This window comes from Phodopus roborovskii, unplaced genomic scaffold, assembly GCF_943737965.1.
Source record: "Phodopus roborovskii unplaced genomic scaffold, PHOROB, whole genome shotgun sequence".
Classification (NCBI taxonomy): Eukaryota; Metazoa; Chordata; class Mammalia; order Rodentia; family Cricetidae; genus Phodopus; species Phodopus roborovskii.
The window spans coordinates 5,474,538-5,501,402 of record NW_026126689.1 but is presented as its reverse complement, the minus strand read 5'-3'; the positions used below and the strand labels follow the sequence as shown (position 1 = coordinate 5,501,402).

At 47.8% G+C, this 26,865-nt stretch overlaps 1 protein-coding gene across 1 annotated transcript in view; it reads left to right on the top strand.

The window, feature by feature from the left end:
- The window catches only part of LOC127214314 (transmembrane protein 178B-like), a 136,073-nt gene extending 110,086 nt beyond the window's left edge, over positions 1 to 25,987 (top strand). The window contains exons 2-5 of the mRNA XM_051174704.1: positions 20,470 to 20,609; positions 25,016 to 25,082; positions 25,388 to 25,559; positions 25,984 to 25,987. Coding sequence (XP_051030661.1) covers positions 20,470 to 20,609; positions 25,016 to 25,082; positions 25,388 to 25,559; positions 25,984 to 25,987 — 383 coding nt within the window. The remainder of the gene's footprint in view (positions 1 to 20,469; positions 20,610 to 25,015; positions 25,083 to 25,387; positions 25,560 to 25,983) is intronic.
- The last annotated feature ends 878 nt before the right edge of the window (positions 25,988 to 26,865 follow it).

Genomic DNA, 26,865 nt, shown 5'->3' with positions numbered 1-26,865 from the left:
CTGATGGACGGAGCTGATTGGATTGGAGGTGACATCCGACAGGGCTGTGAACTGTGAAGCTGAAGTGTGGGGTAGCTGGTCCTGCCTCCCTCACTGGGCCCTTGCTTCTCTCCCCTCATCAGCTCTTTGGACCTAGAATGTTCCTTGCCTATGTTCTTGATATAGTAACGCATACTTTACTTACCTTGATGAGTTTCTTTGGTATTAGCCAGTCTCAGGGCATGCTATCTATGCCAGCAGAATGCACCGTCAGTGCCTCTGGTATATTGTTCACTCATGTAGACCAAAACGCTTTGCGAAGTACCAGCTCATGGCTCAGTGAGGTATGGCTGCTCAGAAGGTGGAGCTGTCTCCACTGCCCTGCGTAGTAAGCACTTTTAGCAGGGCCGTGGGTGGTATCGGCCACTCTACACCGGGGCACTGGTATCTGCAGCAACTCTCACGAGCGGCAGTGGCCAGCGTGGCAGAGCATTCCAGATCCACGTGGCAGGCAAGAGTTCCTGTGCCTAGAGTGCTTCCCCTATGGGATGTTTATGAAGCGACTTTCCGTACACTTGTTTGTTTTCCCTCTTGTTGAAAATAGAATTTTCCTTCCTCACAAAATATATCCTGATTATGGTTTCCCCTCCCTCTCCCCCTCCCAGCTCCTTCCCACATCCCCTCCCGTCTGGATCTGTGCCCTTCCGTCTCTCCTTAGAAAAACAAACAGGGCCCTAAGGGATGAAATGAAATAATAACTCTCACAGCTTCTGGATTGTGTCAGATGGCTAAAACTGACTGTGTGTGTGTGTGTGTGTGTGTGTGTGTGAGAGAGAGAGAGAGAGAGAGAGAGAGAGAGAGAGAGAGAGAGAGAGAGAGAGAGAGAAGGCTTCATGTAGTTAACGCTGGCTTCAGATTTTCTTTGTAGTTGATGGTGACCTTGAACTCCTGGTCCTTCTGCTCCCATCTCTCCAATGCTCAGAGGTTAGGCTTACACAGCCACACTTGGGGAGCTGAATGCAGGACGTGGTGCATGACAGGCAGACACTCTACCAACTGGGCCACCTCTCCAGCCTCCTGAGCCCTCTTTGTGTACCGCAAGTTGTGAAATTTCCCAACATCCTTCGGAACAGGTATTCGCGTTCTCTATCTGCAGACAAGGAAACCGAGTCATAGGGAATCTGAGAGTCTTGCCGGAGACTTAAACCTGGGCCTCTGACTTCTTCCTTTACATCATACATCAGTATGCACAACATTGTTCTTCCCTAGGTGTTATGAGGAGATAATACAGAAATAAGCGTACGTTCTGGCTGGGATAAGCTGCGAACAACATCCATTAAGACAGTCATTTGAGAGCTGATTGCTCTGTGCTGGTGATTGTGACCTTGAGGTACTCACATGAGAGGACACAGAAATTACAGGCTGCCTTGCAAAGTCTGGGATGCACTGTGGGTTGAAGATAAGCTGGGAGAGAACCAAAGTCACACACTTGTCCAAACCCTGGAAGCCCGGCAAACAGCCGGGGTTATTTGTTGGTAATACTGAGCTGGAAGAGATCCTTGAGCCACACTGCCTGAGGAAGAAGGCCCAGGGATGTAGCACCCGATGTGGAATTAGCTGATAATGAATAGCAATCCCAAACCGAGGAGGTCACCGTGTCTTTTGAAGAGACAAGAGTGATGAAGCCAGCATAGCTCTGAAGGTGTGCTCTGAAGGCGCATTTCATCTTCCCAACAGTGGTGTGTGAGCTTGCTGAGGACATCACGAGAGGGTTTCCGAGCCCTTTCAAACATAACCTAGAAGGGACATCAAATGTTAAGAGCGAATCTCTCACCACAACGTAGTAGCACATAGCCAGAGGCAGGAACTGAAGAGCTACTTCTAAGAGCAATGCTCCAGCGGGCTGGCTGGGAGAAGACAATCCTTCTAAGCGGTGGCCAGCGGGGCTCCCAGGAGACAACCAATAATGAGTGCAAGGAGTGTTGGCACTGCAGAATGGGGCTAGTTCAGCCATGAAGACGTCCCAGCAGGCAGAGTGAGTAGGCAGAGTACCATCCAGGGTACCATGTCTACTACTGGGCCAAAGCCTGAGGGGTCTGGAAGCTAGGACTGAGCCTGTTCAGTGGGGCCACATATCCAGTCACCTTTGATGGCATTGGGAGTGGGGTGGGGTGGAAGCAGAGTCCTTAGCTTGGAGGAACTCTCCCCTGCTTCTAGTCAGGGGAGAGTAAGGCGGGCCCATTTATCAGGGCCATGCTCAGTCAGCAGTTAGCGTCAGAACCACAGTGCTGGCCCGGCCTCAGCTCCAGCGAGCACTTGGCTGTGTATTATATATGACTGTCCTCCGAGCCGAGCAATTGCCTTCTTGGTGAGTTCAGTTTCTCTCCCTTGCAAGAGGGCCTTCAGGACCAGGGGCAACTCATGGGCGTCTACAGTACTGAGAAGTAAGTAGACTCTCTCTCCCCTCAGTACTAGAGAGCCATTTACATATCTGCTTAGATATCTTCAAGCATCCACCGATGTGCCAGCCTCACAATTTGCTACTTCGTGAGCCCTCCCCCAGCTCCAGAAGGGGAATGGTAACAGGCACAGTCTTGTGAGGTTAGTCAACAGCTGATTTGGTTTCAAGATAACAGTGGCACTGAAGGACAGAGTCCCAAAACACGCCCAGATCTCTGAGCATGAGTGACCACTGGTGAGTTTCCATGTTTCTACGCACAGGTATCTATGCAAATGCAAACAGACCCCTGCTCATCGACTTTTGTATGCACACCTAGCACCCCTTTAATACCATAAATGTAGTATATTTTACATGCTGTTCTATACCTTGCCCATGTTTCGCTTAATCTATCTTGTAAGGCCTTTCGGGTCATTTTATGAAGAGTTCTGTCTCTTTTAAATTGGCTACACAGCCTTCCCTTGTGTGGATATTCCATAATCTATTTAATCAGTCTTCTATTGATGGAAACTCAGCTTATTCTTTTAAGCAGAGTGGCAATGAATAACCTTGTACATATGTCATCTCACACCTGTGAGATTGCATCTCTTAGATAAATTGCTAAAAGTGCAATTTCTGGGTCAAGTTGAGCCTTTGTAATTCTGAGAGATGTTGATGAATTGCTCCCCAGAGAGGTTGAACAAATTTACGAAATTTATACCGCAACAGCAACAGCCCGTGACAGTCTTGTTTTTTCCACACCGAGAGCATTCAGGGTGCTATCAAGGCATTGGTCAGAGTGGTACTTTCAAATGACATCTCACTGCAGATTTACTATATGATTCCCTTATCCTGAGTGTTTGAGAACATCTCATGTGCTTACGAGACGGAACTTCTACGAATGATCCATTCATCTCTTTTTTTTAAAATAGGACTTATTTTAAAATAGGACTGGTTTTTTTCCCCCTATAAATTTGCAGGTGCTTCATATCTGAGGCACAGTGGTCTTATTTCCATGACATACATTGCAAATATTTCCCTCTGCGTCTCTCTTCATTCGCTTATGCCATGTTTGGCTCTGTGAAATTTTGTATTTTACCATAGTCAATTTCCTTACACCTCTTCTTTTGTGGGGTTTGGAGTGTAAATGACAAAACACTTCTTCCTCACCACTGGTTGGTTTTTGCTGACTTCATACAAACCTATGCCTACCCGGGAGGAAGGAATGTCAATTAAGAATCGCCTCTACCAAACTGGCCTGCGGGCGTGTCTAGGGGGCGTTGTTTTTTTTTTTTTTTTTCTTGATTGCTAATTGATGCTGGAGGGTCCAGTCCGCTGAGATTGGTGCCATCCCTAGGCAGGTGGGCCTGGGATGTTTAAGAAAAGTAACTGGCCTGGTAGTGGTGGCACACACTTTTAATCCCAGCACTCCAGAGACACAGCAGGCAGATCTCTGAGTTTGAGACCAGTCTTCTCTACAAAGTAAATTCCAGGACAGCTAGGGCTACACAGGGAAACCCTGTCTTGGAAACAAAACAAAAGAAAAGAAAAGAAAAAGAAAAGTAACTGAGTAAGTCAGTAAGCAGCATTCCCCATTCCTCGTGGTTTCTGCTCCACCCCCTGACTTGGATCAGTTAACCTGTATGCCACATAAACCCTTTCCTCCCCAAATAGCTTTGGTTATAGTGTTCATCACAGCAACAGAAAGCCAACGGGAATACTCTCCAAGGCTCAGAAACATTCCTTATTGCTTCTACTACTTTTTGACTTGATTTTTTTTATCCCTCTAAGAAATGTTTGATGCAGTTAGAGTTTATTTTGGTTTGAATTACGTAGTGTGCACTCAATTTTATTTATTCCCAGAGGGTTGCCCAGTTTTCTGAACACCATTAATTGAAGAATCCATCTTTTTTTTCCCCCCTCATTTTGCTGTTAATGTAAATTCCCATGTGCTTTGCACTGAGCTGGATTATGTGAATTCTGTATTCCCATCTAACTGTGTTGCTTCCCTCCTGGGCAGGAGGGAAGGTCAGTGTTCTTTTGGAGAGGGGAGAGACAGAGGGCTCCAGATGAGCAGGGAGATGAATGGGGGATTGTTGTCTTGGAAAGGGGACCTACATGCTGTTTCTTGAGGGGGGGGAGGAAGAGAGGGAGAGGGAGGGAGAGACAGACAGACACAGACACACAGAGAGACAGATATAGAAAAAGAGAGAGAGAGAGTGAGCGAGTGAGCAAGAGAGAGAGCTCAATCTCATGGAGCAAAGGGAAGCCAAAACTATTCACGCACTCTATCTAAGGAGAAAAACATAAGCAATTAAAAAGTGGTCCAGTGCTGCTCGCCCAGAGCTCCTTCTGAGCCATCAAGCCCCACTGTAGCCTCTTTCCCCTCAGACCTCTTCTGCGCTCACTTCCAGCCTCTTGGCTCTGCTTCCTAGAGCCTGAGTCCCCGGAGGAAGCTTCCTTGCCGGCAGGCTACATGGCACCAGTTCTGTTCACCCCAGTGTCTGGAGTGGCTCCCCGAGGCCTTGCAGATGGACACAGCTGCGTGCCTGCCTGCCCTGCTTCTGTGAGCTGGCTGCTGATGTCAGTGAGGATGGGCAGAGGAGCCCAACAGCTGGGGGAATGGTGCCCCTAGGGAAGCACTGAGCGGCCTCCTGGTGGACAGCTAGTTGCATTACCATGAAAAGCTGGTCCTCTCTACTCAGCTAGCCTGAGTGTCTGGGGTGTATTCCATTAGGTTAGGGGTTTGGGGACCCATTAGTAGTTGGGGATTTGGGGTCCATGGTCAACCACTGAATATCATTGTTACCAGTCAAAGCAGAGTCCTACATATTACTTTTCTGGGTATGCCAAGCATCAAACTATATTTGATGCTGTGCTCTGTCTTTGTGTCTGGGGAAGTCTTAGGCAAAGGTAAGGAGGTAGGTCCAAGATCACTGGTGTAGTTGATATTCAGGGGGCTGGGAATTGGGGCCAGTGAGTTTGGTCCTTAGACCAAGAGCAGGTTGTAGGGATGCGACCAAGATTATGGTCTAAAGAAAGGTGCCCTGAGCTGGGACTAGGGGTGAAGAAAGGTGCAAGAGACATGGGCCAGAAAAAGCTGAGCATGGGCACGCCAGGCAAGACACAGGCTGAGGGGACAGGCTGCATCTTGGGTTATTTGCCTCTAGTTAAACCAGGGCGGTATGTGCTTGCTGCATGGCATCTCTTAAAGGAAATTCTTGGTGTCTGACTCGTTAGATAGACCTGTGTCCTCTGTGGGGCTGTGGGGTGGCAGTAGTCACTATGAAATGCCTGAAACATGCCAGGTACTAAGCACTTTACCTGTATTAATTCATTACATTTTCACAGTGCATCTCAAGGGGCAGATGGTACTTATGTCTCAGTCCTTCAAAGTGTAGACACTTAGGCATAGAGGGTTTCATTAATGTGACCAAAATCACAAAGTCTCAAGGCCAGAGTTTAAGTCCAGGCAAGCTGGTCCCTGTATCAGGCTCTTGCCTGTGTGTCATGGCTATTGCCATCATAGAGAACAAGTGAATTAGCCACCATTCCTATTGTTATCTCTGTTTCTTAAGACAAGTGGCAACCAGGATAAATGACCACATTAGCACTTTTAATCTAGCCACTTAAACATGGACATAATTTATTTTGTGAGTAGTGATATAAAGAAAAACATCTATTAAGTCTTTTCCTATTCCTGTCATAGCATTTAGCTTCTATTGACTTTTAAACCAAGGTGTCCAGTAAGCAAGAAAGAAACAATAACTTGGGTTTGGTTTCTCATGTACAGTCCAGCTCCTCCCAATTTTGACCCAAGCACATAAGATGCCCCTGTATACACATAGCCTCCCTCACTGAATTAGTTTGTAGAATGACTGTTTCATAACTCAACTTCCTTTTTCAACAGAAAGTGAAAACCCCAGTTATTTGGACTCCACCACACTCCACAGCTGAAAGCAAGTTCTCATTCAGCTGTTGGGCAACACCTGGGCAACACCCAATTTCCATATGGCTTCCCCTGGCCCTTATTTTGGAGATGCACAGAAGAGGGAGGCAAATCCCTGGTGGGTGAAGCTGGCCCAGGCTTCTCAGAAGTTAACCTCACACCCTGAGGCTGGAGGGAATAGTGGAATTGTCCCTCTCCAGGCATCTGTGGTTCTGGTGACTCATGAACAACCATTCCATTCTTGTCTGAAGAAGCAAGGATGACAAATCCCCAACCCCTTTATCTCCTCAAATCCCTCCCCTTCGGAACAGCCACCTCATGTGGAATTCTTAATGTAAAGGAAATGGATGTTTCCCTCTGGCCCGGGAGCTGGGGATTCTTATCAAAAGTGACGTAGAAAAAGTATCGGACTGGCCTCCTTTCCCCCCACCACCCCCAGGCCCACCTCTTCTCACCCCTGCAAGCCTCCATCACCATCTGCCATCTCCAGGCCGGTCTCCACTTCCTAGCCCCTGGAGAGAAAGCATGAGCTCATTGTTTTCTGTGAAAAACCAGATCTGGTCCCCTCCTCCTCCTCGCCTCGTTTGTCTGTCAGAGCCCAGAGATGGATGGTCTTTCCTGCAGCTGGAAGTGTTCTTGGGGGAGCCGCAGACTCTGTGCTGGGTGTCTGTGTGCTGCTGGGGAGGGCGCCATGGTTAGGGCAGTGGCAGCTTGCAGCCCTGAACTTTCTGGAAGTGTGATGGGAATGCAGGAGCAGGTTATTTACTAAACCCCGGGTGGCAATCTAAAGCCACACCTCACCTTCTTATTCTTTCCCATGAAGTGTATCTCAGGCTGGAAAATACATGAACCAAATAGAGAACAGGAGGACAGAAGCTAGCCGGGTTTACAGGGCAGTCACAACGACAGCTCATTCTTCATTTCCTTTTGTGAGGAAGTGACTATAAATGACATTAAAAAAAAATGTCTCATTTACACCCTAGAAAATGGGAAAGGAAGACACCTGGCATCCAGGAATGAAGAAGTTAGTATTTAAAAGGCCACGCTTTGCACCAAAAACGAGGCGACCTTTAGCACAGAAGATTGCAGAATGTTAGGCGCTGCGATCTTGAGTCAAGGCAGAGTGTCTTTAGAGAGCGGTGAAAAGCCCGCGGTGAGCAACGCAGGGAGATGCGGGAGGGTTGGAAACTGCAGCCTGTGGGACCATCTGTTGCCACCGGAGAGGTGGAGGTGGCCACCTTCCTTTTTGTTTACCACTTGAAATGTTGGTGCCTAAATGAAGTGGAGGAAGGGTAGAGGCCGTGGAATTCAGGGCAGCTCTCTCTGGTTGAGGAGTGGTCCAGAGGGAGCGGTGCAGTTCAAGGTGCTGGGGCGCATGCTCAGAGCTTGAAGACTAACAGATCCGGGAATGCGGACCAGAAGCCATGGGAAGGGACCTCTGGAAAGTCGTCTAAAGGGGTTATTAAGCATATCGTAGAGGAGCCACTCAGCCAGGAGCCAAGATGCTGAGAGTTCAAAGGAAATGTGCCATACTCCCTTAGTTTCCTTTTGGGGTCTCGTTCTTAGATATGTTGATCAGGGTGAGAGTTTTGTAAGGCAAGGTCTCTCGTGATAGTGACTAACGTGAGGAAATAGGCTGGACCTAGGCAAGTCAGGAGGCAGACTCACAGAAAGCTGGGCAATCACGTGCAGATAACTTTTTTTTATATATATATAATGAATCACATTTTGCTTGCGTGGGGCCATTGTATGTTCTTGGGCAGAGTTTCCCTCATCCCCACTGTGTGGGGAGATGTTAGCAGTGTCTTGGATGAGAACTGGGATGGCCTGCTGATAGAGCATGTGGGAGTAATTGCTAATTTGTAGATGACAAGATCATGATCCAAAAATTCCTTCAGGGGCTTGAACAAATAGAAGATTCTACACTGTGCTAATAAACTGAAACATTAAAAAAAAAATCACCACAACAACCAAAAATTCCAAAGACTGTTGCAGCAGCACAGGTAGGATTTGAGTCAGTTTAGCTTATTGTAGAAGATTGCCTGGCATACCCCTTGGGGTGATCAACTTTGTGATAAGACTACCCACAAGGCCAAGAAGAATCCAAGTTTTCCTCATCAAGTTGCTTTCGGTCATGGTATTTATCACAACAATAAAAAAGCAACTAGGACACCAAGGCTCAATAAAGAGTGTAATTGCTTCTTCTTGTACATTTCGGCTAGATCTTTTGTTTTTCTAAAAGAAATACTTATATCATCTTTGCGTCACGAGCACCTAGACTGGGGAGTCGATGGTCATGTAGCTTACACAAATCTGTATGTGGGGATGACTGCCAGTGTTCTATGGCACTGGGGGACAATCTCATCCCTAGCCTGGGACTCCGAAGTGGCCAGTGTTGTGATGGGTTTTACATATGTTTGGGAGAATCTGGGACTCTTCAGTTGGAAGGAATTGGGATTAAGGGGTTGGGTGGGGCATGAGAGTTGTTTTCAAATATTTATAGATTATTGTAAGAGCAGGATACATGTCTCCAGAGGCGTAACTAATTGATGAGGGCTTTCACTGAATGCTCACTGTGGAGCAGGTTTTACACGGGCTACGCCATTTGTTCCTCATCAATCTTAAGAGCAGAACACCATTAATGTCTGCATTCTGCAGATGAAGAAATGGAAGCTCTGAGAGGTTGACCAGTTGTCCTGAAGGTCCCCACTGCGCTGCAAGTAGAGACTGGGCTATGGTTGAGATTCTGGCATCGAGTCGATGCTTTCAGCATCTTGCCTTCTGTACCTGTGTGTTATTCAGAGCTAGCATCGCTCAGCCTGTGGGGGGAACTGTGGAAGAACACATTTCATCTTTCTCTAATATAAGAGCAGCACAGTCTGTATATGCTGCAAATGGAAATGTTTCGCTTTATATAAAAAGCACCGTGGAGCCTTGGACGGCCCCCACTCTCCTTCAGAAGATCTTCATTTCCCCCATTTCTTTTAATGTGTGGGTGCTGTATGGTGCCCAGTAATGTCCCTGGTAGGCTTAAATTCCAGCTTTGCTACGTTGGGCAGGGTGTCTCTCTAAGCTTCTCTTTCTTCATCTGTGACAGTGACTGAACTTTGTGCTTTATGCAGCACCAGGCGAAGAAAACATTTGGTGGGCAGCAGCTGACAGGGAATAAGTGTAAATGTGCCAAACACCAACTTGACCATCAACATCAACAAATAAGGTGAGCCTTTATTGGCCGCTCATTGTGGATGGAGGATATATACTCCTCTATCTTAAAGCTTTTACTGGATCTAGAAATACACATTTCTTATACAAATAGCTGTTCAACATTGCTTCCCCACAGTAGAGAGTAGACCAGGCTAAAGGAAGGTGTGTACAGGGCTTGGAGTGTGGCAACAGAGGGCTGGGAAATGAAATTCTGTATGTGCAGTCAGAAGGACTCCTGGACACTACTCACGGCCAACACTAATGTAACACAGGATGGACAGGAATTAAATATTTAGGATTTGGTCTGTGTAGTGCATACAGCACGACATTAAAAGGCCATACTGATACCGCAAGCTCCAAGCTAAAGCACGTAGACATGAAATGCCTTGAAAAACATCAAAAGTAAAGACGCAGCAAATACTTTTCCTTGACGAGAAGAGAACAGTCAGGCTGGGTTGGCAGCAGCTGGAAGCCCTGCAAATCTTTAATGGCAGAACATCTGGGAGGAGCAGAAGGTGCTGAAGAGAAGGTATGGGGGAGGTGGCAGGGATGTTTCTTGGGACGAGCTTCTGTGTAGAGTTGCTCCTTAAGTGGAGCTCTTGCCAACACTGCTAGCTGGTTGTCAAAAGTGGGCCGTGCCCACTTCCTCCGTCTGTTTCTTTGGGGCTGGGCTGATGGAGGTGTGGGATCTACGGGCCCAGCCTGGGCTCCTGTTCCCTTGGAGTCACCCTGGTTTGCTGCCTGCCCTGCTCATCGCCTCGACTCAAGCCTCTAACCCCCTGAACTATGCTCCCTTGTGTGCTTCTGAAGAATCCGACAGAATGCTCATGTATTTAAGAAACGGCTTTCCTAATCTGCTGGAGAAAATGCCACTACTTCTTGGCCCCATAGCATGTAATGTAATTTTTTTTTCCCTTTGAGAAAATACTCTTTAAAGATGAGATGAAGGCTGAATCTTAAGTTCTGATTTGTTTCTCCTCTTTCTTTTTCATTCGTTCGTTCGTTCGTTCGTTCGTTCATTCGTTCATTCATTCTTCCTCTTCCTCTTCTCCTCCTTCTCTTTTTTTGTTACCATTGGCTTTTCATGTTTTCCATATGCTCTTTGCACTTTCTGTTTAATCTGTCTTTACGAAGAGCAGGGCGCCATCCAGGCCCTGGACTGGAAAACTGACCGAGAACTGGCAGCCCGGTTTGAGAAACAGAGGGAAGGAACATGCCATGGCCGGTGACGGGCCTGGCCTCTGGAAAGTTCGGATGCCCTGGGCTGCATGGGAACATGGAAGGCAGGCTGCTGCCTTCCCTCCTCTGTCCGTCCCCAACTTTCCTTTGTCAGTTGATGTGGTGAACCCCGCCCATTTGTACAACTGTGGCTGTCTTAAGGACCCTGTTTCTAGGCAACCTTCCACGGAGCAGGGGTCAGTGTAGTGGTGTCTGGAGACTTGGGGTGGGGGCCACAGCTTACTTCTGGCCTCCTCCTGACGGCTAGAGGGCACTCAGGGATGAACTTCATTTATCCAGATGCCCACTTTGTTCTTCAGGAAAACAAGGGTGTGTATGGCCATATTTTCCTCATCGAGTTTCGTCATGATGTGGGATGTCAGCATGAGATAACAGTAGAGTAACCAACCTGTGCTAGGTATGGAATACATCTTTTTTATTCTTACAACAACAACAAAAGAACTTTGGGGCTGAGGGTATAGCTCACTTAGTATCTGGCTTTCCTTGCTTTGTGTTTGATCCCAGAATCCATGTAAGAAAACTGCCCCGCCCACAGCGTGCACTTGTAGTCGTGGTGTTGGGGAGGCGGAGACAGGAAACTCCGTGACATTTGCTGGTCAGTGAGTGGTACAGCTGGGTTGGTGAACTCCAGGTTCAGACCCGGAGAGACCCTGCCTAAAAAACTAAGGTGGGAAGTGATTGAGGAAGACACCCAGCGTTGATGCCCGTCCTCTACATACACACACGTGCACCTACACAATGTTTGCCGTATGCTACCCTTTATTGGAGCGCCCTTTGGGGAGCACAGAGACCATCCCTGATCACAGCTGATGCTCTGCTCTTCCATACCCCCTTTCTGTCCCTGTTCTTCATGTGTTCATTGCCCCTCAGAGCTCCTTCTCTGCCAGCTTCCTGTACCATAGTGTGACAGTTGATAAATCACAGCATAGATCTCTAAATGCTGCTCTGGGTCTTGGTGGTTCCATATTTGACTAGCCTGGCCTGGCCTCCTTCCAACAGCCTGAGGGCCACCACTGATAACACTTTCCTACTTCCTGACTTCTTGCCATGCGCAGGGGTGACACTCAGGACTGACGTGAGTTTTGACGTGCATGCCTTGGGTTTCCAAGGAGGGGCTTGCTGTAGAGAATGAGAGGGCCCATCTTTTTCCATACCTACTTCCCAGTATCCCCTTTGCCGTTGAAGACTTAGAGTGGGAGGGTGAGGTAGGGAGAGTCTAGAGATTCACACTGATAGGAAGGGGAAGGGCGAGTCAGGAAGAGGCTAGAGCTAGGGATGTGCTTGTGGAGAGAGGAAGAGGTGTGAGCTCCCTCTGCCCCTTCAGCTAGCCTGCACGGGGAGGCGGTGTCGGGAGCCTGCAAGTGGAGACCAGTGGGAGGTTGGGTGCTTGTTTCTGTCGCCTCAACCTGGCTAGGATGCTTTGTCAACATGGCCGCCGCCTTCTACAGTGAACCCCGCTGCCCGATCAAGGCCCAGGTTCTGCTAACTCCTCTGTTGCCAGTCACGGATCTCCTGGGCCTCTCTGAACTGCTTTTCGAGTGCACTGGGGTGTTGCTTCTTACAGGCATGGCACTGTAAGCACATCTCTAGAGTGTATTCATTCTTACATCACCGAAGTCGCGCACTTTTTGACCACTGCCTTGCTCCCCGACTATCCGACTATCTCAGATCCTCGTGTGAGCTGGGTCAAGCTGTGTTAGTGTCTTCCCTGTATCGGTACATGCTGCTACCTCCTTTTAAATTTTAAAAAAATTGATATACCACAGTTTTTTTTTCATCCATTCATCTATCCATTAGGTTAATTCCTTCTTTGGCTGTTGTGAATGATGTTTTAGTAATTGCAGGAGAATGGATGTCTCTTTGAGATACAGACCTTAATTCTCTGGGATATTGATTATTTGGTCCTGTATCTCCATTTTTAAGTTTTTGAGGACCCTTCATACTGCCTTCCATAGTGGTTGTAGTAATTTATATTCCTAGTATTCAAGGGTTTCAGTTTTCCATTCCTGCATAGCCCTGGCTGATCGGGAACTCGGAGATCTTCCTGCCTCTGCCTCCTGAGCGTGCGGATTAAATGCATGGGCCACCACACCTAGCTGACTCTCTCTCCCTCCCTCTCTCTCTCTCTCTCTCTCTCTCTCTCTCTCTCTTTCTATCTCTCTCTCCTAACACTTTTATTTTTTGGTAGCAGCCGCTTGAACAGTTGTAAGATGATATTTCATCGTGGTTTTGATGTGCATTTCTCCCAGTGATTAGTGACGCTGAGCCTTTTCATGCACCTGTTAATTATTTAAATGCCTTCTTTGGTGAAATGTCACTCAATTCTTTGCCCATTTTAAAATAAGATTTTTGTCTTGGTGTGTGTGTGTGTGTGTTTGAGTTGAACTGTCCTTTGAAAAGTTATCTTCAGTATCCTGTTGTATTTTGTGTTTTGCTCCGGCTCTGGCCCATAGGTAGGAAGAGCATGAGAGAAATCACAGGGGTGAGGTGGGGGGGTGGAGGAGTTGCACTTTGGACCTCATTGGCCAGGGCCTGCTCAGTTGGGACTTTCTAAGGACCTTGGAGTCTCTGAGCTGGAACTCAAGTGGCGAGGGCATCTTTGCCCCTCTCTCCTGGTGAGACTCTCTCTCTCCCAGCTGCCAGCTCTCTCGCCTTACAGATAGCCCCTCTGCGACACTCACTGCAGGGAAAGCTGCCTGTCGCCAGGAGCTCACGTTCTGGGCACACGTCTCGGGCGCCCAGATGGTGCCTGTGTTTATGAAAGCCCAGCACACTGGCAGGACCTGCAGGCACAGGGGTAAATATTTTGCCTTTCTTTTTAGGCAATATTTGAATCTTCCAATTTAATTGCTGTCAAAGGCAGGGGGCTTAACAATCCCCGAGGCAAAGTAAACAGCCAGGGCTCCTGGGAGGCTGTTCCTCTGCTCCAGCCTGGCTCTTTGGCCACCAGCTGCATGGCCTGGACCTTGATTTCTTGCTGTTGCTGAGTGTCATGAGGCCTTCCCTCTCACTGGCTAAGTGAGCTGCAGGTGGAGAGGCCACGGGGTCAACAGCTCATTTCAGCTCTCCCGTAACCTAGAGCAATTTGTTGGGTTTGTGTTGAGGCTAAGAGAACGTGACCTCAGCTAAGAAAAAAGGCACTTCTCTCAAACATGAGTGACAGGCACCAATCTGTGCCTCTCAAATGACATCTGGTTTTGTGCTCCAAGGCCGGGTCCAGAGAAGATTTTGAAATTATTGCATGTAGGGCCACAGTTAGATCACATTGCGTTGTTGTTGTTGTGGAAATTAGATCAGGGCAACCTCTCTGGCAGTGTAGCTCCCCAACCTTGCCCAGCAGAGTGCAGGGTTTGACAAACAGAGCAACAGCCAGCTTTAGGCTCCCAGGTCCTCCGAGAAGTTCCGTTATGCGGAACACAACCTACCTCACTATAACTACTGAATCCATTGCTGGCAACGCTTACTTTTAACCTTCTGTGCTTTATATCTGCTTCTGGTCTTTCTTTCCTATGTCCTCACTTCAGCAAGAACCCCCATTGACCTACCTTTACCAAGTACATCGAGGCATGGATCTGTGATCAGTGCGGCTAACTTCTGCCTCTTCTGGTTCAGAGTGTGCGAACGCTCCGCAGTCTCTCAGGGTTCTGCCACAATCTCCTCCTTTTAACCATCACGCTTTTAATTTGCCCCAATTATTTGAATTCCTTGCCTGTAATAAATCCAGCTGGGCTCTGTACATTGTGGCCTTCCCAAGGGTGCCTTGTGGTAGTCATGCCTCTCTCCAAAGTGCATGGTATTGGTGTGTGCCCTGTGCTAGAGGCAGGGGAGATAAAGATGGATGGATAAGACAGTGTCCCTGCCCTTGAGAAACACAAGAGGAAGAGTGAGACATGTAAACAGGTAAGTCATAGCCATGGTGTCTTCCCGTCATGAGAGGGTGGAGAGGAGGAAGTGTGAGCCCAGCACCCAGCACCCGGCACCATGTTTCCCTGAAGTGGGGAAGGCTTTCCCTGGAAGTCACCGTCAGGACCAGTCAGCATCATCAGATTCCTCTGGTAGAGTATGGGATCACATGACACACAGGGGCAGGGGTAGCTGAGTGGAGGGAGGTTTGGGGTAGACAGCCCCGAGTTCTTATCCGGGTCAAGTCACTGAATTGTCTTATCCTACCACTTCCGTACCGTTCGTAAAACTGGGAGACAGTGGTAATAGTATACCCTACGCAATGAGGTCATACAGTGGACTGTTATCTCTGCCGTGATACGTACAGAAGCCAGGGATAAGGAATAGGCTCTAGGTGTGTTAAAAATGCCAGTTCTTCCTGTTTCAGGGAGCTTGCACAGGGTGGCCCAGTTGTGTAACCCAGGGTGCTCTGTGTACATCTCCAAGTGTGCCGTGACACATGTAAGGTTGAAAAGCGAGGTTATTTTGTTTTTGTCATACATCATCTAACAATGGGGACACACTCTGAAAAGTCTGTCCACAGGAGATCTTGATTCACTTTGTGAATTTTGTAGATCGAGTGTGTTTACATGCACTAAGGTTGCCATGACATCAGACATTAGTAGGTGCTGTTGTCTTAGGGGACCCCATTCCTGTCTGTGGCCTGGCTTTGGCTGAAGCGCTGTGTTGCATGTGACTTTGTTGGGACAACTGCCATTGATAAAGTAAGTACAGGGAAGAAAGATAAGGTCTCTGGAGTAAGGTAGATAGAACTTGATGACCAGGAAAGAAGGGTCTCCCAGGGAAGAGGCAGATTCAGCACTGATGTATGGACAGAGGAGATATGATGTTTTTAATAGAAATTATGTAATTCGAGTATAGTTATGTGGGGAGGACTTGAGTTGAGGCAATGGGAATTGTCTGGTAGGTATATATTCTAGACCAGTCAAGGGAGGTGGGCAGGATGAGGTGTAAGGAGGTGCGTTGACGAGGTGGCGGGGAATTCAGGGCATTTGAGGAGTCACAGGGGCTTTGTACGTTGGTTCAGAGGTAGAGGGCCTGAAAACTGAAGGTACAGGGGAAGAGGGCAGGGCAGACTCCAGAACGTGGAGTGTCCTGTTAGAGGAACATCTGACAATAACTGGCAACTGGGCACTTGTCCAAATATGATTCCCAATAAGGCATCAGTTTCACAAGGCTTTCTGTAAATTATTGCACGCCACCAATTGCCAGGTTCCCTGCTGACAGTGGGCCAGCGGTTAGACAATTCAATCAGGTGCCACCAGTTATAAATTGAAAATCAGTGGGGTGCAAAATGGATTACCATCAAAATCCATCCAGGTGAAAAACCAAATTTCAAAACCCCTAACCTTTAAAAACCACCCCCTTCCTGATTCTTCACAATGCTCCGACACTAGGTTTTTAATATCCCCCAGATAAGCAAACGTCAACAGAAACCTCAGGAGGTTGAAAGTGAGGTGTGAAGTAGTCCTAGCCAGCCTCCTTTTGGAAACTTGCAAATGTGGGAGGTTCTTGAATTAATGCCTTGAAAATTCTGTTAGATTCAAAAGAGCAATCCTCAAACTTAGGCAAGCACCACCTGGAAGGCTTTAATGTCTTAGCCAGGCTCTATCTTGAAATTTCTGTCTATCTGAGGTTTATATGCAAGAAGACCCCTTTCCAGCAAGTTCCTGTGGGGCGCTCATACTGCCGGCCCCGGTGCTACCGTTAAGGGTCTCTGCCCTAAGATGTAGGGACAGTTTGGCAACTTGACTACACAGCAAGCTGATTAGTAGTGACTTTAAATTTTTTCCTTTTTGAGATTATATTTATAATCACACCATTTCCCCCTTGCCTTTTCTTCCTCCAAACCCTCCCATATAACCCTCTTTACTTTCTTTAAAATTCATGGCCTCTTTTCTCATTAATTCTTGTTACATGCATGTATGTATATGCACATACATCTATATTCCTAAATGTAACCTTCCCAGTCTGTATAATGCTATGTGTATGTGTATGTATGTTTAGGGCTGACCATTTGGTATTGGATAACTAATTCATGTGCTGTCCCATGAGTAAGACTATTTCCCCCACGCTCAGCTCTCCTTAGTTGTCTACGGTTCTCTGCGTAGGTTTACACTTTGTGGTCTCCCCCCGCCAATCATTTTTGTATATAACTATTGTTGTTGTCCTTGTTGGGCTCATGTTTAGGCAGTCATGTTGCTGAAGCCGTGTGGGTGAGGCTTCTGACATAACTAGGAGACATGGTCTCACAGCAACTTCCCTCATCCTTTGGCTCTTAAGTCTCTCTCCCCCATCTTCCAAAATACGCTCTGAGCATTAGCTGTGGGCGATGTCTTAATGATGTATCTATTTGGGCTGGGAACTACAACTCTGCGTTTTGATCCATTGTAGTTTTCTATCACGGTCTCTGTTTCAAAGAGAAGTTTACAAGATCAGGGGTGAGCACCACACTTACCTGTGGGGATAAGGACCATATTAGAATGTAGTTACCGAGTGTGCTGGACCACGCACTGAGGCCAGGGTGATAATGTTCTTTTATTCAAGAAACCTGGGAAGAGAGTGGTTCAAAGGAAACCAGACTGATTTGAAAGTCTTCTGTTCAGAAATGAAATTGGGGGATGGAGAGAAGAAAAGGATGGTAGGCTTCCAGCCCTATCACGTTCTAGAAGACTGGGTGCTGATAGCACAGACACTATCTTCAGGGCTGAAGTGAGCTCCCCGGCCTGTGTGCAAATTCCTATTTTTTTCTTAATTAAAAACTTCCGTTTATTTTACATCCTGACTGAAGCTTCCCCTTTGCCCTCCAACCATCCCCTCCCCTTGGCCTGCCTCCCCAGTTCACACCAGGCCTCCCATAGCTGCCAGCAAAGCAAACCATATCAAGTTGACATCGGACTAAGCTCCTTGTAGTAAGGCTGGGCGAGGCAACCCAGTATGAGGAATAGTTTCCTAAGAGCCAGACAAAGTTAGGGATGCTTCCACTGCCAGGGGTCTCACTGGTAGAGCAACCACACAACCATCACACATATGCAGAGGGCCTAGGTTGGTCCCATGCAGGCTGCCTAGCCATCAATCCATGGCTGTGAGAGCCCATGAGCAGGCCAGTGGCTTCTGTGGGTTCCCTTGTGATGACCCTAACACCCTCTGGCTGCTATAACCCTTTCTCTCTCTATTCTATAGGCTTGACCCGATGCTTGGCTGTGGATCTTGGCATCTGTTTCCATCAGTCACTGGATGAAGGCTCTCTGATTACAACTGGGGTAGTCACCCATCTGATTACAGGAGGTGTCCAGTTCGGGCCACCTATAAACGATTGCTATAGGTTTTAACTAGGGTCATCCTTGTAGATTTGTGGGAAATGCTTGTATCAGGTTTCTATCTAACTCTGGAATGTACCTCCATCAGGGTTATCTCGTTCATTACTCCTCTCCCCCATCCACCCCGGTCCCTCCTGCTCCCGTTCCTACCTGCCTGCGGTCTACCCAGGACATCTCTGTTTCACATTCCCAGGGAAACCCATGCATCCCTCCTTCGATCCTCATTACTTAGCCTCTCTAGGGCTGTGCACTGTAGCATGGTTACCCTGTACAGCTAGAATCCACTTGTGAGTGAGTGCATACCACGTCTGTCTTTCCGGGTATGGTTACCTCACTCAAGATGAGGTTTTTTTCTAGTTCCTGATGTCACCATGCTTAATAGCTGAGTAATACTCCACTGTGTAAATGTACCACACTTTTGACAGGCGTGTCAAAGTGTGGTGGCGCACACTTTTAATCCCAGCACTCGGGAGGCAGAGGCAGAGCTCTGTGAGTTTGAGGCCAGCCTGATCTACAGAGTGAGTTCCAGGACAAGCTCCAAAGCTACAGAGAAACCCTGTCTCGAAAAACCAAAAAAAAAAAAAGGGCCACATTTCTTTATTCATTCTTCGGTTGAGGGGCGTCTAGGTTGTTTCCAGGTTCTGGCTATTATGAATACTGCTGCTGTGAACATAGTTGAGCAAGTGTCCTGTGGTATGATTGGGCATCCCTTAGGTATATGCCCAAGAGTCGTATAGCTGGGTCTTGAGGTAGATTGAGTCCCAGTTTTCTGAGAAATTGCTATTTTGATTTCCAGAGTGGCTGTGCAAGTTTGCTCTCCCACCAACAGTGGAGGAGTGTTCCCCTTACTCCTCATCCTCTCCAGCATAAGCTGCTTCTTTTGTTTTTGATCTTGGCCTTTCTGGTGTAAGTTGGCCCCTCAGGGTAATTTTGATTTGCATTTCTCTGATGGCTAAGGATGATGAACATTTCTTCAAGTGTTTCTTGCCCATTTGAGACTCTTCTGTTGAGGTCCGTACCCCATTTTAAAATTGGATTATTTGTTTTTGTGACGTCTAGCTTCCTGACTTTATATGTAATATTTTGGAGGTCAGCCGTCTGTTAGATGTGGGGCTGGTGAAGATCTTTATCCACTCTGTGGGCTGCTGTTTGGTCTTGTTGACGGTGTCCTGTGCCCTTCAGGAGATTTTCAGTTTCAAGGGGTCCGATTTATTAGTTGTTGCTCTCAGTGTCTGTGCTACTGGTGTTATGTTCAGGAAGTGCTCTCCTGTGCCTGTGTGCTCAAGGCTATTTCCCGCCTTCTATTATATCAGGTTCAATGTAACTGGATTTGCATTGAGGTCCTTGAAACATTTGGACTTGAATTTTGTTCAGGGCGACAGATATGGATCTATTTGCATTTGTCTATAAGCCGACATCCAGTTATGATGGCACCATTTGTTGAAGATGCTTTCCCCTACCGCCTCCCCTGTATAATTTTGGCTTATTTGTCAAAAATCAGATGTTCATAGGTATGTGGACTTATATCAGGGTCTTTGACTTGATTCCATTGATCCACCTGTCGGTTTTTATGCCAATACTATGCTGTTTTTATTACTGTAGCTCTGTAGTAGAGCTTGGGTCCAGTGATGATGATGCCTCCCACAGTTCCTTTACTGTACAGGATTATTTTAGCTACCCTGTTTTGTTTTTGTTTTTTTTCCATATGAAGTTGAGTATTGTTCTTTCAAGGTCTGTAAAGAGCAAGTTCCTCTTTTATTTCTTTTAAAGATCTATTTATTTATTTATTTTACCTATGACTGCTCTATCTTCATGGTAGAAGAGGGCATCAGATCCCACTATAGAAGGTTGTGAGCTACCATGTGGTTGCTAGGAATTGAACTCAGGACATGTAGAAGAGCTCTTAGCCTCCAAAGTCCTCTTTTAACTTGAAGGTGGTGGTGGTGGTAGTGCTGGTGTGTGTGTGTGTGTGTGTGTACACGCACGCCTGTGTGTAGTTGTATGTTCCTGCGCATAGGTAGGCAAGAGGACACCCTAAGTGTTGTTGATAAATATTGTTCCTTGGGTGCAATTAACCTTTTTAAACTCTGAAAGTTGGTTTTCCTTATGCTGGCAAAAATGAGCACCACTTTTGAAAAAGCTTGTGGTGCAAATTTTGATTCTCCTACTCTATGCGTGATCCTAGAAATGCATCTTCCGAAGTTGGTGCCATCCGATTGTAGGTTTGCTCTCTTGTTCTTTCTGAGTCAAGCTTATTGGCCAGTATAAACTGTAGCTATAATCAGGTCCAACATGAAACATGTCTCTTCCTTCAGGATGGATGCAGAAGAGGTGGTCAGTGCCTTATTCACACATGGTTTTCTGTTTCTTTCATCCAGGCGAAATTGAGAGATGCACTTACATCAAGTACCACTACTCCTCAGCAACAATCCCCAGGAACCTCACATTCAACATCACCAAGACCATTCGCCAGGATGAGTGGCATGCCCTGCGTAAGTACAACTGCGTCTTTTTGGCTGTGACTCTGCTGTGCTGTCACTGGGAGGGCTTGGGGGAAGGGGGTTGTACATACATTCTGAGATCTCTGGATGATCTCAGAACATTGGCATGGATCTACTAGCTATGATGACCCACATCTATGGGTCAGAACTGCCTGAGTTGGTACCGATTGCATTGTGGATTTGTAGAGTTTGTTTTAGATTTAAAAAGACCAAGCCAACCAAACAAAACTCAAACCACTATCAGTTAGACAGTGATCTTAATTCCTTCTTCGGGTAGGCATCTGAAATTTCACCTACCCGATGGGATCTGCTCCTGGGACTTAACTCCAGCACATCTCCAAGTTGCTTGAAATATTATTGTGGCAACCTGCTAGTCCCCTGTGTTGTTATTTGTAAAGGGTGAGGCATGCTCATGGGTTCAGGCTGTACCTAGGGGATCTGCACCTAGCGGGAGGTCATTAAGCAGGAGGGTTGGCTCTGATTACAAGCTTCTGTGTGCCTCCAAATGGTAGCAGCTGGCTCATGTGTGATCCCTCAGCAAAGAACTAAATATCTATGCCTATTGGTTTGGGAATTTCTAGTCTAGCAACCCTTAGAGACTTGCATTACAAATGAGAGAGTGACTTAACGAGCAAACAGAGATAGTTAGCTATTTTTACACTTCTTCTCCATGGGAATCCATTGCCTGTAGGTGGCCAGAGAGCTCACTCTCACTGCTGGCCCCATCCTTAATGTTGACCTTTCCATCCATCCTGCGAGGAAGCATGGCATACTTCTGTTGGGTTTCCCAGCTCTTCTCCGTATATCATTTCCTCACTCAGCATCCAAAGGATCGGACTCGGTTTGTAGCTACATAAACATGAGCATTCTTTTAGCACACCCCTGATAGCTAGACTTCCTTAGTGGATGAACCCTGAGGAAGACAGTTCTGAAGGCTGGAACGTTCTTTTCTGTCTTCGTTGCTCTCTTATTACCTGGTTATCGTTGCATGCACAGAGCCCACAGTGTGCTGCCTGCTTCTAGGCACTGGCAGCTCGGAGTGGCGAATGGAGATATGAAAGAGAGGGAGTAAAATTAAAACAGAGCAGCCACTGGTTTCACCGGGGAAAACACACAAAACTCGGTGTCCACATGATGGCGTCTCAATGTTCCCGGTCTGCAGTGACGGAGCAGGTGCCCGAGGATGGCCCTGCAAACCACACTGTTGTCACTTTAGAGATACTAGTAGCATGTGTGGGGACAGAGAGCCAGTGTTCGAAGAGAGTTCCCATGTGCTACCCATTGAGTTAAGTATGTCGCATACATATTTAATTTTACCATGAGATTGGCCTCAGAGACTCTAGTAATTGGGGTTATTAATTTCTTTTGGATGGTTGGCATGGAAGACTCCAAATATAGAAATATATGGTGATAATTTCCAATTTCTCACAATACAACAGTCTAGCTCTTAAAGGGATGGATGTTCAAGGTGCATAAATCTTGATGATTAGCCGTACAAGTATAATAGATTCTGGGATTCATAATAAGAGTCAAAATCTAAGAAAGAGGAAAAAAATTACTGACATTGCCAATTCAAGTGGACTCGGTCTGTCTTAAGTCCCTGAGTTTCTCTACATACCAGGCATGAACTGGGTATCAAGGCCATGGGGAGTTCTTTTAAGGAGCTAGAGTCTGGGGGATGGAGAAGGGTGGGGTTGAAGAGAGGCATTCACAAAGCAAATAATTACAAAGCAATGTGATAATTACCACATAGTAGAATTGCTTCAAGCAATTAAAATAGTTTGTGGGTTTTTTTTTTTTTTTTGTTTTTGTTTTTCAGCTAGAAGGAGAATGACTTCAGTGTAAATTGCAGATGTTTCAAGGGAAAGCCTGTGGACTCCATTGGCTGTGGCCAGGGTAGATGCCTAGAGTTGCAAGAGATTTCCTATCATGCCATTCTTGGAAGTATGCCACATGGCATCGAGAGAGAGAGAGAGAGAGAGAGAGAGAGAGAGCTTTGTAGGGGTCCTCTTTGAGCTCTGTGTGTCTCCAGGGTGCTCATTCTCCAACTGTAGTGCTGCTGGGTTCTGAAAAATCTAGCAGGCAGCTTCTGTAGCCATGCAGTGTGCTGACTTCTATTTTTAACGAATCAAAGCCTTTTCGATGATTGATACATGCAAGGTCTCTAGCCCATGGTGGTGGGTGAAGTTGATGCTCCCCTTTGGTGACGGATTCATTTTCCTCTTTCATGAAGTCGCCTAATGGGCTATTAAGCTGGCAGAGAGCATTTGCCGTGCCTGACATCGATGACAGCTATTTTAAGCCAGAGGGCGAGTGAGCATCTGTCACAACTGAAGCTGGTCCTGAGCATAACTGGTAATGCTGGCATGATGGGGAGGTATGGTCTGTGTCCATGTTAGTTCTCAGATTTTGATGACACGAGGTAGGAAATGGGCGCAAAAGCCTATTTTGAAAGATAGTGGAAGAAATTAAACATTAGGAAACTCCTGTGGTCAGCTCTGAAAAACGTGGGAAGACCCCCCCCACCCCCAACATGATTTCCTGGGCTGGGGACAGGGCCCAGTGGTAGAGCACTTACCTAACCAATATATGCAGTATTTATCCCTACAACTGGGAAAATAAATCCCACACCAATTTCTTAACATCATTGTGTGCTTCAGTAATCTAAAGGGGACAAAATAAATGTGTCAGGTTATCATTTTGTAATTTGACCTTAGTATCTTATGCGTTGTAATTTTGCTCAGATAGTTTTTTTCTTAGAGGAAAAAATAGGATGGGGGGGGGCTTGTAATGTCTTTGTTATGAAATAACAAAGCAAACATTCGAAGTTTGGTTCACTTTGGGTCACATGCTGTTCATTGGGAATTGGCATGTGGCCAGATCACTGATCCCTGTTAAAAAAGAAGAAGAAGAAGAGAGGAGGAGGAGAAGGAAGAAGGAAGAAGGAGGAAGGAGGAAGGAAGAAGAGGAAGGAGGAAGGAGGAAGGAAGAAGAGGAAGGAGGAAGGAGGAAGGAAGAAGAGGAAGGAGGAAGGAGGAAGGAGGAAAGAAGAAGGAGGAAGGAGGAGGAAGGAGGAAGGAGGAAGGAGGAAGGAGGAAGAAGAAGGAAGGAGGAAGGAGGAAGGAGGAAGGAAGAAGGAGGAAGAAGAAGGAAGGAGGAAGGAGGAAGGAGGAAGGAAGAAGGTGGAAGGAGGAAGAAGAAGGAGGAAGGAGGAAGGAGGAAGGAAGAAGGAAGAAGGAGGAAGAAGGTGGAAGGAGGAAGGAGGAGGAGGAGGAAGGAGGAAGAGGAAGAAGGAAGAAGGAAGAAGGAAGAAGAAGGAGGAAGGAGGAAGAAGAAGGAGGAAGGAGGAAGAAGGAAGAAGAAGGCCCCAAATTGTTTTGGCTTAAAGCTATGTTATATGTTTTAAAAAGTTAGCCTCACCAATGCAAAGCCTCACTGTAGGACCCGGCTCCCCATCTCACGCTTGCTGCGTGAATGGCAGGCGAAGGATAAAGTACCCTGTAGGGCACTGTGCTCCCAGATCCCGGTGTGTAAAAGGCTGGAGTGCATGCTTATGTGTGCACAGGGCAGGGGATACCGGTGCGGTCTTCATGTGCCAGTGTTGTGGGTGAGTTGTGACAGCGCTCTGAGCCTGGCTTGGATGGCAAGGGTTAGTGAGGTCTCATGGGAGCCCTCCCCACGGCTCCCTGTTACTGTGAGCAATGGCAGGGCTCTTTGTGGAGCCGCACTCTGTGCCCTTGGTCCGCCTAAGCCTGGCTGTCCTTCAGGGTTGTCAACTCCATTTATCCAGCTGTCCAGGTGGGTAGCAGGGGGCAGGCAGCCGCCGCCTCTGTGCACTGTGCACTGTGGGTGCTCTGTCCCCCTCAGTCAGATCTCCTGCCATTTCCAGGGTGGGAGCAGGACAGGATAGTGTCACAGGCCATCAAGGAGTGGACAGTGGCCTCAGGAGATGAACTTAGCAAATGCCACTGTTAGGATCCCTTGTCTGGTTTAATACTCTGTACGAGATAGAATCTGATAGCCAGTGGCCAGGCGAAGCTGTCTGGCACCGAGGTGTCGTTGTGATATCTCTTCCCTGCCCTCTTACCGGAATCCACCCCTGTGGGCTTTGCACAACCCGTGGTCCAGTCAGAGGGGCAACACTTGTATGGTGGGTCTGTGTCCTCAAGTAACCCCCCCCCACCTCCCGTAACCCCGGAGGCCACCCCAAATGGCTCTACCCTTGCCTGTCATTATGTCCTCTCATCTGTCTGCACAGCCAGGGTCCTGAACCCTTGCTCAGGGATAGCAAGGGCAGAGGATGGGTGGGTGGGTGCGTGGTCCCAGCAGCAGGATTGGGCCGCAGAGGCACGGTGGCAGAAGCTGCAAGGCAGAGCTGAGAGGCTTCACCCTCTTGACTCAGACTTCCTGATCTACCTGACAGGGACTCAGTGGGCAGCTGTGCCTGAGGTCCCCAGCTGAGAGCCCCGAGAGACTCAATCAGTGCGTCTGTGAGCTCACCTTCGTTCTGTAGGCATCTAAGAGAGAGGCTTCCGCTCACGGTTGGTTGGTTGCCCCTGGTAGTGAAGCTCAAGGTGCTGGGACTCCACTCCTGAAATCAGATCTTCTTTGTTATCTTTGGAGAGCCTGAGAGCCAAGGAAACTAGATATTTTTTTTTTCTTGAAGTTTCCTCCTGTCAGAACTGAGGGTTTAACCCTGCGCTTTTCCAGCTGGCTGTGAGGGAGCAGGCGGTGGGGAGGAGAGGGGAAGGTGAAGGGGAGGGAACACATCCCTCTAGTCACCTCCTGGCCTCAGGCTACAACCACACCAGACATGGGCTCGCACACAGCGGCCTTGAAGCTATGCCCCAGGTACTTAGAACACGACACAAGGCTTGTGTGGGAGCCCTGCACCCTTGTCCCGTGTTTAACCACCTCATCGGTGTGATCGAGGGCGTTTGTGCCACAGTGATCCGTGCTGCAGCTAGGTGTGCAGAGAACGTCCAGCCTGTCTCAGGGAGCGAGGAGAGAGAAGAGGAAGGAGGGAGGAGACGGAGACAGAGATGGAGATCTGGACTTCCACAGGAGACAAGGCATTATAGTCGGCCGTTGTGTAGTTAATTCCCGGGAATTGAAACATCCATCCTGGAGGGAAGAGAGGGGCTCATGCAACTTATCAGGCTTAGGGAGCTCAGGAAGTTACAAGATTTACCCGGTTTATATAAGCAGCACCAATTGCTTCCGAAAGGAGCGGTTCCCATGGTCAGAGCTGCCTGCGGGCTGTGCGGGGAGGGAACTCCAGGGACGCAGGTTTGTGAGTTGTCATCTATGCTGGGGTGAACTTTTCAGGGACGCAGCCGCCTGCGAGTCACCCGTGCTCGACTAAGTAACTCCTCGCCTGTGCTGCTACAGGTAACCCCAAATTGTCATACGGGCACACTAAGCTAGGCTTGGGTAGACCGCTTTGCTGTCAGCACCCCATGTGGGGTGAATGCGTGTTTGTTCTCGATCCCCCACAAACAGCCAGACAGCCCACACCTACTGCTAAGAGAGTCCAGAAATCGGAGCTCAGAGAGCTGCTTGCTCACAGCAGACACCAAATGGCTGCTCAGTTCTTCAAAGCTCTTATAGGTCAGCTCAGTCTTGGGGGCCCAGCCCTGCCCAGGCTCGGCTCGTATGTGGGGAGATGCTGCGATGGTACTTATATCCCTGTGTGGGCCACACCGGGCCCACCTCACCTGGCCGCTCTGTGTGTCCTCTCCTTCCCTGCCCTTCCCGCCTCCTAGAATGGACCTCCGTCTTCCTCAGGGGGGTTGCCGGCTCCCTCTGTGGTTTTGGCCTTGTGGCCTCAGACTTAACGTTAGTTCTTTGCTTATTGGCACCGGGCTTTCAATGGCAACTGGATCCAGCCGGATTCATCTGTAAACAGCTTCTTCTCCAGTCTTTTCCTTCTACCTAGATGTTGCAGACTTCCCCATCTCAGAGCAGGCCCAACTCCTGGCCCTGTATTTGCCTGTGTCTTAAGGATTTCAAAGTACATCCATGCAACTGTAACCATCTCCTTACTGTTGAGTAAGACCCTGAAAAAAATAATAAATGTATAAAATGCTATCCAGGGAGGGTCAAGTGGTTCATCAGATTAGGGGGACGTGCTTTGTGGCTAAATCCCGACTGGGGTTAAAGACGCTCATCTGAGCATGGTGAGGTAGATGTTGTGGATCAAGGGCCCTCATCACCCCTTTGTTCACACGGGCTGTGGTGTTACGCTGTTTCCTCAGGGTAATCGGGCCTGCT